The sequence below is a fragment of the Phaenicophaeus curvirostris genome, chromosome 7 (assembly GCF_032191515.1).
Source record: "Phaenicophaeus curvirostris isolate KB17595 chromosome 7, BPBGC_Pcur_1.0, whole genome shotgun sequence".
In the NCBI taxonomy this organism is placed as follows: domain Eukaryota; kingdom Metazoa; phylum Chordata; class Aves; order Cuculiformes; family Cuculidae; genus Phaenicophaeus; species Phaenicophaeus curvirostris.
The window spans coordinates 13,009,608-13,024,796 of NC_091398.1; the positions used below are offsets into that span (position 1 = coordinate 13,009,608).

The 15,189-nt window shown below is 40.4% G+C and overlaps 1 protein-coding gene across 1 annotated transcript; it reads right to left on the reverse strand.

The window, feature by feature from the left end:
- Window positions 1-624: 624 nt before the first annotated feature.
- On the reverse strand, window positions 625-14,145 carry TMEM237 (transmembrane protein 237). Its single transcript, XM_069860732.1, has 12 exons — window positions 14,122-14,145; window positions 11,172-11,203; window positions 9,629-9,786; window positions 7,966-8,079; window positions 7,475-7,589; window positions 6,589-6,749; window positions 5,818-5,941; window positions 4,730-4,921; window positions 3,784-3,857; window positions 3,205-3,298; window positions 1,824-1,945; window positions 625-1,205 (listed from the first exon to the last, which is right to left on the reverse strand). The coding sequence occupies exons 1-12, from the start codon at window positions 14,143-14,145 to the stop codon at window positions 1,138-1,140; spliced, it is 1,278 nt and encodes a 425-aa protein (XP_069716833.1). The 3' UTR covers window positions 625-1,137.
- Between the last annotated feature and the right edge of the window lie 1,044 nt (window positions 14,146-15,189).

Sequence of the window (15,189 nt, forward strand, 5' to 3'; positions counted from 1 at the left end):
GCAAGACGTCTGTATCTATTCAGATCTGTAATGGTTTCATTTTGCCACTTTATTATAAAAGAAAAAGAATGTTGGCCACCAACCACCAACTGCCTTTTTCACTGCTACAACACTGTGTAGAAGGTGGATTGCTGTGGGGCTGCTGTTTTGCTTTAGTTAGCATTTTTTGTAATTTTAGGATGAAGTTTGCCATTCCATCCCTTTGAGAGAAATTATTTGTAATTCAAATATGTAGAAGTAGGAACATTTCTAACATCTATGAAATCCAAGTTTCTTCAGAAGGAGCAGTGAATAACACTATTACTCCTGCTACACAAGATAAGGAGAAATCAGAACACTATACCTGCGAATGGCTTTGTATTAGTTACGCATCCTGACTGTTAAGAAACTACAGGACATAGACACATCCTGTTGGCAACCCAAACCCACCCTGCTTGATTAAAAGACGTATTTAGGTATTCACTAGCTGACCAAACTGCTGCAACATTAAAACTTTTGTTTCTCGTGCCTACGTCAACTTGAAAGAATTTGTTACCATCAAAATCTTTGCCAAGAGAACTAAACGAAGATGAAGAAAAATAGTGTCCTCTTTTAAGGAATTATCAAAAATATCCTTGATAATCCAATTCCTTATTATAGCAAATACTTATTACAACAACTAAACCCAGATTATTTTATGCTTGCTAACTTTACCATGTTTATGTTTCCTTTGTTTTGTTATAATCTTCCTTAGACTACTTTCTTCATAAGATTAGTTTTAATCTCTAGAGTATTTAGCCAAATGAGGTAAGCCAACTCCTATCAGCATCAGTAACACAAGCAGGTTGTGGTATAACAGTCAAAAAAGCACCGAATACCTGATCTCCACCCATCTAGTTTCTTTGGCTATACAGGTAGCAATGTTTACAAAACCACCTTGACTTTACGCACTAATCTACTTGGTAAAATAAAAAGCAAAGTTATAAAAGTTTTCAATAACATTTGGAAATTGTAGCACACATAAAAAGATCAAAATCAAATATATACAAAATATAAAAATACATGTTTTTCTTTAAGAAAATTATTATACATGGCTATAATAAAAAACATGTTGAGCCATCAGTGATAGCTACAATATTTGCAGATGCTTGTTCCACACTATGGCTGGACCCTGGGTATGATATCTCCCGGCGGAAATTCCTCAATTTCAGTATGAAACATGAGTTCTAAAAGACAAAGAAAAGAATTATGTTTTCTTTTAAAAGTTTCACCTGAATATGGTTTCACTATTCTGGAAAAGTGCTCTGGTGTTTCCCCAACATATATCCAGCCCGGACCAATGCAAGCAGCCCTCATATGTAGTCCTGTTATGAAGTCTGACTTTTCAAAGCTTGGGAGTTCCCAAAACTATTGCAATGTTCTACTGAAAATAATATTGAACTCAAAAGGCATTCAACATTTGCAAAAGGAACATTAATAACATTAGGGAATTTTCTAAAACACAAACAGAACAAACACATCCCAAATATTCAAAATGCTGTTAAAGTACAAGTTATTTTTCCCTTCAATAACGACAAGAAAACATGCTCTCTCATGTTTCAAAATTCATGTTCCTTTGGTCAGGTCAAATGAAGCTTTTCTTTCCTTTTAAAATTGCTGCCTTTTCTTTACAAGATCAAACACAAACACCAGCGTCCTAAGAAGGACTTGCTTTGGAAAGTTCCTAGGAGATGATTGTTTTTCCTCAGCCTCAAAGGTTCTCAGGACTAGTCTTGAACACCAAATGCAGAGCACAACAGATACAAGCCTGAACAAACAACATTTTGCCTATTAATGTTTCCTACCTTCACTGTGGTCTAGCTCTGGTTGGTAGGACAAGAAGATCCAACTTGCCCCAACTAGAATAGACACTACAAGATTCACCACAATCCATGGCTGAACAATTTCTTCCTCCGTACCTGCCATCCTGGGAAAAGCACATCAACCAGTCAGGCAGGGGTTCACCGGTACATACAGGTTACAATAATAATTGTACCATAACAAGAATAATTACAATAATAGCGTATCATAAAAACAAGCTTGCTAAGCTAGATGGGAAAACAGAACTACTGACAGTCTTGCGTGGCAAAAGCCTCATAAAGAGAGTGATTACCAGAGACAACAACTCAGCTAAGGAACCCCATTATTTCATAGAGAATGTCCACTTGGAGATTTCAACAGTGAATTCTTTTCTTGGCCAAGAGACAGAAAACAAAGATCAAAATGCATGGTCAGATTCTACTGCAGTGAAAGACACCACACAATGTCATCAGTCAATCTGATTTTTTAGGAAACCCTCATCCGCCAGCAAGACAAGTGAACAGCATGTCAATAAAGTCTGTCTGGAAGCCAGTGCAAGGACTTGTGTACAGGTGCTGTGGGGTGGATGAAGTAGGGCTTTAAGAAGGTTATATGTTATGTTAGTTGACAGTTTTCTCACTGTCATAACAGCAGCAGGTTGTGGGTTTGTTATTAGTATCTAAGCTTCTCAATAAACAACTCAACAAACATTTATAGAAGCCCTAAAGACAAAAATATCTCACTGTCCAAATCAGCAAATTGTCATGCAAATGCTTCTGTTCTACTTCTTCAGGTCTATTTTCAAGCCTTGTGCTACTAGAGTTTAAGTCTTTTACACATCTACTTCAGGAAGTAACAGTTTTGCATGGGATCTCCTAGCATGAAACAACACTTCATATTTAATGCCAGCCGTGTCTGCCAAGCCTGAAGCTCATATATCGTGTGGCAGACACACCACTTCTTTGCAATACAATGACATTCATTCCTTGGACAGAGCAGGCCATCTCCTTCAAAACCAGCATTGAATCTCTACAGAATGTCCTGCCCTCAAACACTAAATTGTTACCTCTGTAGGGTCCCATTGTTCCAGCAAAAGAGATTCTAAAGGTTCCTGCCAGATGGCATTTTCAGTATCATTTCAACAGGCTCTTGTTTGAAGCAGAATGGATTTGCAACCAACAGGACTGAACCCATGCTTGAGTTCTCATTTTTCAGTTAAATTACCAAAGATTCAGGATGAGATCAGACAAAGGTAGGTTTAGTAATGATGCCTTTCATTAATGCTTTCATACATAGGCTGTATAACCTTTTCAATTCACCAGTTTGAATAAGGTTCCTAAGTGGGCTATGTCATAATTTACAGAAGTGATTTTTTAAGTTTCCTACCAGATGCTGCCATTTTCTGAAGGTGGTGTGTAGAGATTAATTCTGTCACATGTCATCTGCTGGCTTAAGGATAAAATAAGAGCAGCAAAGTACACTGGAAGAAATGGAATTAGTAGTGTCAGATATAAGCCCCAAAATGTCTCATCATGACATGATAATTATCACTACCTTTTCCTTTCTTTCACTCCCCTGTTTCCAATGATAGCCTCCTTTAATTCATTCTCTCTTCTCCAACATTCCCTTGATACATCAAAATCTCGTTTCTGCACTTTTGCAACCAAGCAGGTACAACAAAGGTGGCATCTTGTGATTCTGGGTTTTGCTAGGACTGTGTTCCGTATTCAGAAGCGGGAGAAGAATTAACTCACTAATAGCCCAACTAATGTTATTATTGCAAATGCTTTAAAAAATAAGTACCAAAGTGTTAACAGCCTTTGAATGCTGGTTTCAACTACTTAGCAAGTCACTTATTCTAAACCAGAAAATAACCAGGGAGGAAGATTCACTGAAAACAGTATGTAGGATTTCTCCATTTACTGTCCTTTCTGGACAACTTCCTATCCACTTCAGAATACTTACAGAAAGAGGCTACTGCTGCTGGGTCTAGGGTGAGAAAGCCCCTCAGTGCAACTGACGCTTTCGCCAAATCAATCCTGATCACAAAAGCAAGAGTCATTAACACAGCCTAAGAAGATAATAATATTGCTCTTCTAACAGTATTCGATTGTTCTTTAACTTTTTGCAAGATAGCTTTTTCTGCCTCTTCTACAGTGCCTTAATACACAATATACTCACCACACAGGCAACGACTTCTGGAACTGGGAGAATGTGGATAGATCTGTCCCCTCTCTACTCTTTATCACTCATTTCAGTGCTCATACCACCAACAAAGTTATACTAATATAACTGCTCACATACCTTACACTACTACCAGACCAATTAAGAATAACTTGGGCCTTCTCCCTGCCAACATTCAATGAAAAAAATGTCATAATTTCTTCCACAGAACAGACTTCTCCCCAGCTTACGATGCCACCGTGGACACTACCAATTACTAAAAGAGACATCTACGAATCTGCTCTGTTTATGGTCTTTTTTTGCTCCTCTTTTCTTTTCATTCCTACTCTTAAGCTGTAATACAGAAACCCTGGCTAATACAGGAAAGCTGTTTACACAGCCACATTGCAAACCTGACTGGAGAAGGGATTCACATGGAAAGTAACCTGATAGAAACATTAGTTGTCCCCACCACTCCTCTCGCCCTCCAAAAAACACAGGTCAGCCCTCCCATCTGGTTCACCTCCTGAGCGCACAAATGGAAGGAAGGCTGCAGGCAATGGAGAGAAACGAGTAACAAGGGTCTGACTGCACAACTACCCCCTTCATGTTTACAGCCAACTATGTGTAAGATCATTCTCTTAAATATAACACATTAAACCATCAACAACACATCAAAATGTGCCAGAGAGAAAGAAACATACTGCACATAAATTATGTACACCTTTCAAATACAAACATATTTTACCTGTCAAAGGCTGAGACTGTACTGATAGACAGCAACAAGTAGAACAAACTTTGAGCTGGGTATGCTAGTGTCTTATACTGCTGGAGCAGGTTAGAAACCATGGAGAGTTGATTTCCTGCCAAAATGTAGATCACAATGATGTTCCATACAGCATACCCAGCAAGGAAGCCATGGGTAAAGAGTCCGATCACCCTGAACGGAGGAAAGAACATTAGATAAGTTTAACACCTTGGATTAGCAAAGAGCTACAGACAGAAAAGGTCTATGAGTCCATCTGTTCAACCCTGCTGCTGTGACAGGATCTCAGCCTTTCACAAATCGTTTCTTAATGCTTTCTCCAATCTACTTCGAAAAAATCTAATCAACAGGACTTCTGCTTCCTCCATTGACAAACTGGCACCTGAGCACTCAACAAAGAAATGAGAGAGGTTTTGCCTGATCCTACCACTACTGCTCTTAAACCTGTGCTTGAGTCAGTCTTTTCATTATCTTTCTCGCTAAGAAAACACTGAGAAGGAAGCAGAGGCTTCCAGATAAAATACACTAGGGAAAAAAGTGGTTGTCAACTTCCCATTCTGTATCACAAAGTGACTACATATTAAAAAATCAACCCTTTTTTCTGCTATTGTGTGCAAGCTTTTGCACCAGTCCAATTTCACTCCTCTCTCTTTTTAACAGGATTTTGCTTTGAGAATTATTTGAATTATCTGAACTTTCATTCTGGTCATATTATAGCCGATAGGTTTTGTAACACATTTTTTCTGCAGGTCCGTAGTATTTTTGTTAACAGATCAATCTCTTGCTATTTGGATTTTATTTGAATCTTTGCAATATGGCTTCCTTAGGCACTCTTTTTCTAAGTTGCATTTCACGTGATGTCTACATTAGAAACAGATATTATTGACAACAAATATCAAAAGCTAGAGGACTGAGAAGCTTTATAACTGTTGCACCCCAAACCACCATTCATTTGGACTATCTAAAAGAAATAAAGGTACATCACAATGATAGAGAAAAGGTGCTACTGTCAGAAAGAAAAATAACAACCCTGATTCCTGCTTATTTACATTAAAACATTTCTCTTTCACCTGAAACTTCGGTGCACTGAGAGGGCGACATCTCTAGTAGTCCATGAAGCCTTCACATCCATAAGTACATTGATATTTTCAGTGGTTTTAATCAATTCTCCACGGTCAGTTGCCTGAAAGCGCCCTGAAAGGACGAGGAAATTAGTTTTTAGACAGTACTGTTACAAACCATCATCATTTCTACATTAATGCTTACTAGTGTTAAAAAGCCATAAACATCACGAGTTCCATCAGGCATTTTTTAATTCCCACTTCCTGCCCTTTTCAGCTTCCATTCATACCACGATGCTTCCGTCAGTGTGACGCACCCTGGTGGGTCAGGCTACAAACTTAACAATGTGCAAAGCACTTGGGGTAACACTCAGTGTTCCCTGGTGCCAAAAAAAATCCCACCCAAACAACTTCCACTTGAAAGCTTTTTTCCAATATAGTAAATGACACTTTCTTTCCAAGGTACGGTGGCAGTTCTAGGTCAAATCAGCTCAGCTGGGTACTACCAAACAGCCTTTTTCACCCACACCACAGAATTAAAAAATTCAACCAAGGATGCCAGCACAAAAACGCTAATATTCATTGTAGAAAAATTATAATGTACATTTATTTCCAAATAATTTTTTGGCTGGAAAACTTTTTCTTTAATTCTTTGCAATGGTGCAGTATTTGGATTTTAAATACAATAATACTCCCTTTTGTTGCAAGAATGTCCTTAAATTACTTAAACCACAAGAGGTCCCTTCCAACCCATACTATTCTATGACTCTATGTACTTACGATTTTTTTCAACAAACACCTTGCCAACCGGCTGGCTAATTCCAGTGGGAGCAGCAAACACAGGCTGCTGATCTGGGCTTTTTCTGTGCTCATCTTCAATGATGTCTTCCTCCTCCACTTCCAGGTCGTTGGGACCGTGCGTTTCGGCTGGCCGAGGTTTCCTATCAGCACAGAACATAAAATGGGGCAGAGAAACAACAGGAAGTAAAATGTAAAAGCTGAAGGCTCCTATGAAACTTTAACATATCTAACCTGACCGATAAAGACTGATCAGGCTACTAACCTGTATAATATTACCATTTATGATTTCAACAACTAAAGTGCTCATGGAGTTAGTTAACTAAAATCATAAAGCTAATCCTTGATTTTGGTATTTTTCTCTCTATTTAAATTCCTTCTTTTGTCAAAACAATATAGTGGGAAGAAATAAATACCAATAGATTAACAATTAGAAAAAAATATACAAACTAAATACAAGGCCAAGAAAGTGGATGCTTCAGTGGAAAGGCAACTAAAGTGATTTAAAGGCATAGGTGTTAAAGAAAAAGCTAATAAAAAGAAATCAGTTAAGTTCCTCATAAAATTAAGAAAAAGAATGGAAGAATAAAAGGAAGCAGTCACACATTCCAGTTTTCTCATGCGTGTGGCTGAAATGTTAGGCTCACATAAAAGTGTTCAGAACTGCAATGCATCCAGCCACGCGTAAAACAAACAAGCAAAGAAAGCTAGATCTTAACTCAGGAAAGAACTGCACAGGCTAAATGGTAACATAGGCTTCAAGATTTTACATCGTTGTAATGTGACAATGCACAATGCTACTCAGCCACATTCACTATCACAGTTATTAAACACGATTAATTATTCAAAATTACTAGTTTTGTCTCACTTTGTCCTTTTCTTCTGCTTGCGAATCACTGTTTCTTCAGCTTCAGGGACATCCACGCCATTTCCATTCTGAAACAAGGCTGCAACATTTTGCTGGGTAAAAGAAGTCTCAGAATCTGGTGATTTAAAATAAACCACATGGAAGTTTTGCAGCTGTCATGAAAATGGAAGCACATTCACTTAAATAGTTATTATACAAACATGGCAGTGAAACAGTGATACTCTCCTGAGCTTTGAGTGATATAAAGGAGCTATTTTACTGCTTCCAAAACTGTATTGCGATTATTTGCATAAAGGTTTGTACCCTATGGAATCTAAAATCAGAAATCAAAACTCTAAGCTACAATTCACTCAGAGATTACTTTCAGCTGGTTTAAGTACAAAAGCAAATGATTTGAAATGTTTCAAGCCAAAATACAAGTTGACCAATCATATTTCTGTGTTACCAAGTTTTATTCACTGCTCTTTCCAGTCTATAAATATTTCACATACCGGTAGGTATTTTCTTTTTCTTGCGCTTCCTCTGAGGAGGTATATCATGAGGTTCAGGAGTTAGGGGCTCACTGCTTTCAGACTGCCGACGAACAGCTGCTTGGACGATGCCATCTGAAAACCAGATGAGAAGATCCAACAACCTTAATTCAGAGCCGCTGAGAAATGGACAAGAAAAAACCTGCCATTTCTTACATCGTGTAGAACATATTTGCCCAGCTTACACCTGAGATGAAAACGTATTGTCTAGAAAATCAACCAGTTGGGAAAGAAATATGATAAGGAAGAGTATACAAGGTGATAACTAACAACCCTCATTTCACCCTGACATTTTCATGCCCAGAAGGAAATGTTAAGTATCCAAGAAGCAGCACAATTCCTGTTTGGGCATAGAACTGACTGAAAGGGATCTACTACAGGAAAGAACTATACCTCTATGTTTTTCTTTCCTACGTGCAAAGATTATAATGCAAGGGACAAAAAAAAAATAGCAGTTTGTTACAAGTTCACATGCATAAATCCTAAGGCAAAATAGCGTGACATCAAAGGGAAATTTAAATTCTAAATAAACACCACAAGAATAAAAGAGAAGCAGAATAAAACAACACTGAACAACACTCCAGCCTGAGAGATTAATTACTGCGCTTTGGAGGAACTACATTTCTATGAGATGTTAACAAGAATTCATCAACTATTTTAGCAGCAGCAGCATTGAATTGCATGATTAGAAGTAGAAAGTAAAAGTTACTTCTCCATTTTACATCACACCTGTCTTTTTATAGCTCTTTCAAGTAGTGCAGTTTTTATGATAACTCAATCTATCTTTGTTTTTACTTCAAGCAGAAGTTTTCTCACCTTTTAGAAAGGATTTCTGTGTTAAAATACAAAATTAACCAGCAAAGTAATGGCCAAAGCCAAGATGAGCTTTCCACTGTCATTCAGCTCACTGAAAACAACAGTAAACAACACTTGGTCCTCGAGAAATCTTGCTAGCAAGACCTCTACTTGCTGCATTTAAAGGTCTTTCAATGAGCCCTCAACTGTACATTCTTTTAAGCAGATAAAGGAGGTTTACTCATATAAGTGTTACGCAGTCAACTGGTTTGCAGAAATCCACCAGATTCTATCAACACATTATGCTTTATCAAAATAGAACAGACTTGTAATCTTGCTTAAAATGTTGTTTGTTCTGCAGATCCACCTGTAAAAACACAAAGCTCTGGTGTCATTCTTATTTTAGGCTTCTAACTCTTCAGTGGTAATGGAATGATTAACTTGTGACTTTACTTGGACAATGACTGAAACTGAATTAATTTGTTAATCGAGTTTTATCTTAGTTCATTAAAAAATACAAGCACTTAACACACTCAGCGTAACAATGTTCAGTATCAAGACATGCTATATTAGCAGGAATGGATCTTGGGAGAAGGAGCAGAAGATTGAACAAGTTACTTGTTAGCATTACAGACTTGTTCTAAAATGACACCACTTTGGGAAAAAGATTGTAGTCATTCAATACAAAATCAATTGTAACAAATTAGCTGAGAACACTATTAAAAACTAGAGTTCAAGACTGAAAGCTATATATCTGTCAGGAACTTGGCTACAGTGTAGGTCTCGCCCAGGATTACAAACACAGTTTCCAGTCTTGGCAGGTACCTACCTAATGGAATCTTTCCTTTGGGCTTCCTTTTTTTGGGACGATTGAGTGGAATTTCATCTGCAGAACATAAAACAGAAGTACAGGTGCACAGTGTGGAGAAACCTCCATTTCCCTTTTTTAACAGCCAGTCTAAGCTAGTTAAGAAAGGGATTTCTTTTTACAAGTGAAGACATCTGCCACCTTTTACAGATAAGAGGACAATTCACCAGTTCACACAAGCAGGAGGAATATGGAAGATGACAAGAAAACACAACAGCAAATCTGTCTAACGTGCAACAGAGGATAAATATACACATGCATGTGTGTTAAGTGAAAAACAAATACTCTGTGTAATGCTCTGAAGAATAAACTTCCTGTTTAAAGCACAGTAGAAACATTCTCATTACTTTGATTTGATATGGAAATAGCAAACAGTAAGGAGAACAAATTAAAACAACAGACAGTTCTAGCAATAGCAGTGCAGGTACCATGCAGTTTAAACGATCAGCCTGCATTTAGGAAAAGCGTAAGGCCCTGTCTGTGAAGAGAGGATGAAGTGACACCAAAAGGAATTATCAGTGTTCATAATTGTCTTTAATGCTTGAATAACTCACCTTGGATTCCACTTCACATTTAAGAAGAAAAGGCATTGAAGAGCAGTGTCAAAGGAACAAAGAAAAGAAGAAAGTTTTGAAGCAATTACAGTTCACAACAGTGAAATTCAGACTGCTGCTTTTGTTGTTAATTTCCTTATCGTCGCTCTGAGTTTTCTTTATGAGTCATTGTGTACAGCAGGGCTAAAGGTACAAAGCAATTGTCAAGATCAACACTCTGTTAGTGACTAGGCACAGTTTCTCGATTGGCTAGCTGTGGATCAGATTAAAAGCTTTAATCACCTGGCTAATTAAAACTCATCTTACTGCCTGATATGTAACAAACGAACAAAAGTTATGAAACATCTAAGTGCGTACATTACCTAGCCCACAGTACTGTTATGTCACCAATCATGAATGTTGCATTTGTTTTTAGGTACTTTGAAGAATTCTGAAATACCATGTCATAAAAACTGTAATTGCCTTTCCTTCCACAATGCTCAGTAAAGAAAGCTCAAATTCTGCTCTACATTATGTCAAATTGGTGCACACCTATACCTCTATTCAAAAGCATCTAGTTTAATTTCAGAAATTCCTATTCTGAACAATCTGTTGTTCAGATACACTAAAGAAGAGGAAACGGAGAGGGAAGGGAGAAGAGACTGCGAACAGGGATACCATAAAACTGAGGTAGATTTTAATAAAACTGAAGTAGCTATTTGTCTGAAACTCTTAGAAGAGTTTATCTCTCAGACTATTACAACAGAGGTAATGTAAAATCTCTTGGCCTCTGAACAACTTTAAAATGCTTTCTGTAAGAGGCTCTGGGACAACAAATCTGCAAGAAAAGCAAATATTCTTAAAGCCATCATGATTACTCAGATGTTTATTAAACTTACTCCTATTACATTACTTTTAAGAACACTGCAGTGCAGAACCATGGTCAATTCCATGGAATGAACTCATCTTACCTTGGCACTGGAGGGAGAGCACGAGGCGGGCACTGAAAGACAAGACAGGGACAAAAGTCAACTTCTGTCAGCGTGAAACCACCCCTCTTCTGAGCACTTGTTAAACCACTTCATGGAAAGCAGCTGTTTCCAGATCTGATCAGAACATGCTATGTATGTTTTGCTTCATATGCCTCTTTACTAGCAAGACACTCCTAATGGACATGTTACATAAAGTGCTCGGCACCCCACAGGAAGAATATGCATTTTCTAGAGTTCTGATGGGCATTGCATGAGGTACAGGGACCTCACAGCCGTGTGCAAAGCACAGCCTGCATTTCAACTTCACTTGAATAATTTTCACCTTTCAGGTAAGGTTCTGCTTCTCTCAGAAGGTTTATCAGTCCTGCTGTTTAAATATCAAAATACTGCAGTAATTTCTGTGTTCAATATATTTGCACAGTATATAGCGTGAGATGAGTGTTTTGTATTGATGAAGTTGTAAATTCAGAACAATATTAAGTAAAAGCAATAAAAAGGAAATAAGCTTATTTATTAAAAATATGATAAAACATTGATTTATATATTATTTTGAAAACATCTACCAGCAGGTCAAACACAACTAAAATCTAAACTAATGTATTAAAATAAATATCTCCTGCTAACAGTCTGAGCTCTTGCACTTCCTCTCATCCAGAAAAAGGAAAGCAGTTCACTTTCAGATTTTGTATAAGATAATTACAGTGAAATAGTATACAGGAATAAGTATTTCCCACTCTCCAAAAAATCAGTTGATATCAGAAATAAAAAAGGCTGCAAAACTGAAGGATCCACAAACTTACCACTTGTTTCTTTCCCATATCATTTGAAAAGCTGTTCCCTGAAAGAGGCACTGTGAACCGCTCTCCACTCCCTCACGCTGCTCACGCTGAACCTCAGCTAATTCTGAACTAAAAATAAGCTTCTAGCAGCCAGGATTAGCTGGACGTGAACCTTCCTGCCCCTGGGTTAGGGCCCAGTACTACTCCCCTTTGAAATAATGGCAGTTTGTGGCGTGGCAACAACATTACCTGTCCCGAAACCCCCCTAACTCCATATGCTGGTACAGGCTCCAGTGACCAAGTTTCACTTTGGTTTCCTCAAACAAATGAGACACATTGCGCACAGAAGGGCTTGCCTCAGATCTCTCACCTGGATTTTGGCCATGCTGAAGACAGACAGTGAGTGCCATTTGCACAGAGAGACCAGCATCCCGCAGGTGACACCATGCAGGCGCACCATAAGGGAGGTAAAATATTGGTAAGGGTCAGAGCTCTTTGTTTCCTTCATTCTTGTGGCACTAATTATTAAATGTTTAGGACAGTTGATATTTTAAAAAAATAAAACACAAAAAAACCCTAAAAAGTGAGGAAAAAAAGGCTTTATGCAGCATTAGTACGTCTGTGTTCCGTAGTAACTCTCTATTTTGTTATGTTCTGTGAAACAACCAAAAAGCAAATTAATTTTCTGTTTATTCCTTGCAACAGAGGAAATCACCTGCAAGCAGGCAGTGGTGAGTCCTCATCCATCCCATCCGTATGGAAGTCCCCAGCCCTGCCATACAGATAGCTGCTTCACTCGATTAGATTCCAGTTTCTCATAGTCTGATGGCATTCCCTCCAAACTCCAAAGAAAGCGTGAGTCAGGGCACAGGTTTCCCAGGCCAGTTTGTTATGACAGAAGCACTCCTGAGCGCTAATGCAGCCTTGGTGCCCCTGAAGCCAAGAGTCTCCTGCAGACCAGGTGCCCGCTGCCTCAGTGGAAGCCTTTGTTTGTACACAGGAGCCAGGACACACAGAATCACAGAATCACTAGGTTGGAAAAGACCCACTGGATCATCGAGTCCAACCATTCCTATCAACCACTAAACCATGCCCCTCAGCACCTCATCCACCCGTCCTTTAAACCCCTCCAGGGAAGGGGACTCAACCACCTCCCTGGGCAGCCTGTTCCAGTGCCCAATGACCCTTGCTGTGAAAAATGTTTTTCTGATGTCCAGCCTGAACCTACCCTGGTAGATCTTGAGGCCATTCCCTCTTGTCCTGTCCCTTGGCACTTGGGAGAAGAGGCCAGCTGCCTCCTCTCCACAACCTCCCTTCAGGTAGTTGCAGAGAGCAATGAGGTCTCCCCTCAGCCTCCTCTTCTCCAGGCTAAACAACCCCAACTCCCTCAGCTGCTCCTCATAAGATTTGTTCTCCAGCCCCTTCCCAAGACAGCAGAACCCACCTGCGGGCTCACCCAGGTGGAATCATAGAATCACCAGGTTGGAAGAGACCCACCAGATCATTGAGTCCAGCCATGGGGAAAGCCCAAGCACCCCTGCCTTGGGTGTCCATTCAGCAATGCAGAACATGCCGCGCGTGCCAAGCGCTGCTCCTACAAAACCCAAACTGCAGATGTGTTCATGCCCCCAGTGCAGGGACTAAGCAGACAGCAGCCCTCCGAGCGGGTGCTGAGCAGGCAGCTGGGCACAGACTCCAAGGTTTATGAACAATTCACTAGTCTTTACAGATTTAAAGCTATGCAGATGTTTTTTTTTTTCCGCAATATATATGGATGGATGGATGAAAACAGGGAAACAACATGGAAATGCTTGCTTGTGTTTTTGCAGAGGATAAGCAGGAAGGATTGTTCAGGGAAGCTGTAACATCCCGGGAGGAGTTCAAGGCCAGGCTGGACGGGGCCTTGGGCAGCCTGGGCTGGTGGGAGGTGTCCCTGCTCCTGGCGGGGGGGGGGGGGGACAGGATGGGCTTTACGGTCCCTCCAACCCAAACTATTCTATGATTCCAGGGATGCGACCCCTGCAAAAGATGAGGCGAAAAGATGCACCTGTACCCCCTGCCCAGGCTGAGCAGGAGGGATGTCCAGCAGGCACGGGTGCCCCTATTCGCCCCCCGTCACCCCTCCTCCCGGGTCCCCGCCTCGCCCTCACCCCGCCGGGCCGCGGCGCCGCCATGGCTCCCGGGGCGGGACCGGGAGGAGGGGGCAGCGAGGGAAGTGGGAGGGGATGCAGGGGAGCATGCTGGGGGAAAGGGGGGTTATAGTGGTTAAGAACGCTAAGAATAATAAGAATGAAATCTTGGCCAGCATACAGTAAGAATGTGATTGTAACGGGAGTTTAGCTTTTTACTGGTTGGAACAAGGACAGACCTGAGCTCTGACAGGAGGACGCAGTGAGGAAGGAGAGGAGACAAAGCATCAGGGGACTCTGAAGACACAGAGGAACTCCGATGGACGTTCGAGTGGGCGATTTTCAGCCAGTTTCAGCCTGGAGAAGAGAAGGCTCCAAGGAGAACTTAGAGCGACTCTTCAGTACCTGAAGGAGCTACAGGAAAGCTGGGGAGGGACTGTTCATAAAGGCCCGTAGTGATAGGAGAAGAGGGAACGGCCATAAACTGGAGAGGGGCAGAGTTAGACTGGACACAAGGAGGAATTCATTCACCATGAGGGTGGTGAGGCCCTGGCCCAGGTTGCCCAGGGAAGCTGTGGCTGCCCCATCCTGCGAGGCGCTCAAGGCCAGGCTGGATGCACCTTGGGCAGCCTGGGCTGGTGGGAGGTGTCTGTGCCCATGGCAGGGGGGGTGGAACAGGATGGGCTTTAAGGTCCCTTCCAACCCAAACTATTCTATGATTCTATGATAAGATGTGATAATGAGTTCTATGTATGTTTAACCAATATTCCCAGAATATATAACCAGTGTTTCTCAGCATCTATATGAGTATGTATGTTTAACCAGTATAGAAGTCCTGTAACCAGCCTCAGTGAACACACACACGAGGCAAAATTATTCCCTGTGTGTCCGGTGTCATATTAATTATTAAAGCAGTACCTGCTTAATAATCAAATCGGCAGTGATTATTGAGTTTGGCCTTTTTCACGACATCAAGGGGGAGGATGCAGGTAAGGATGCAGGGAGAGACAGGGAGGAGTCACTGGTACAGAAAGTGGAGTATTTTGATGTAAGCCAAAGCAGAGTTGTTTCATCACTAAGTCATCGTGT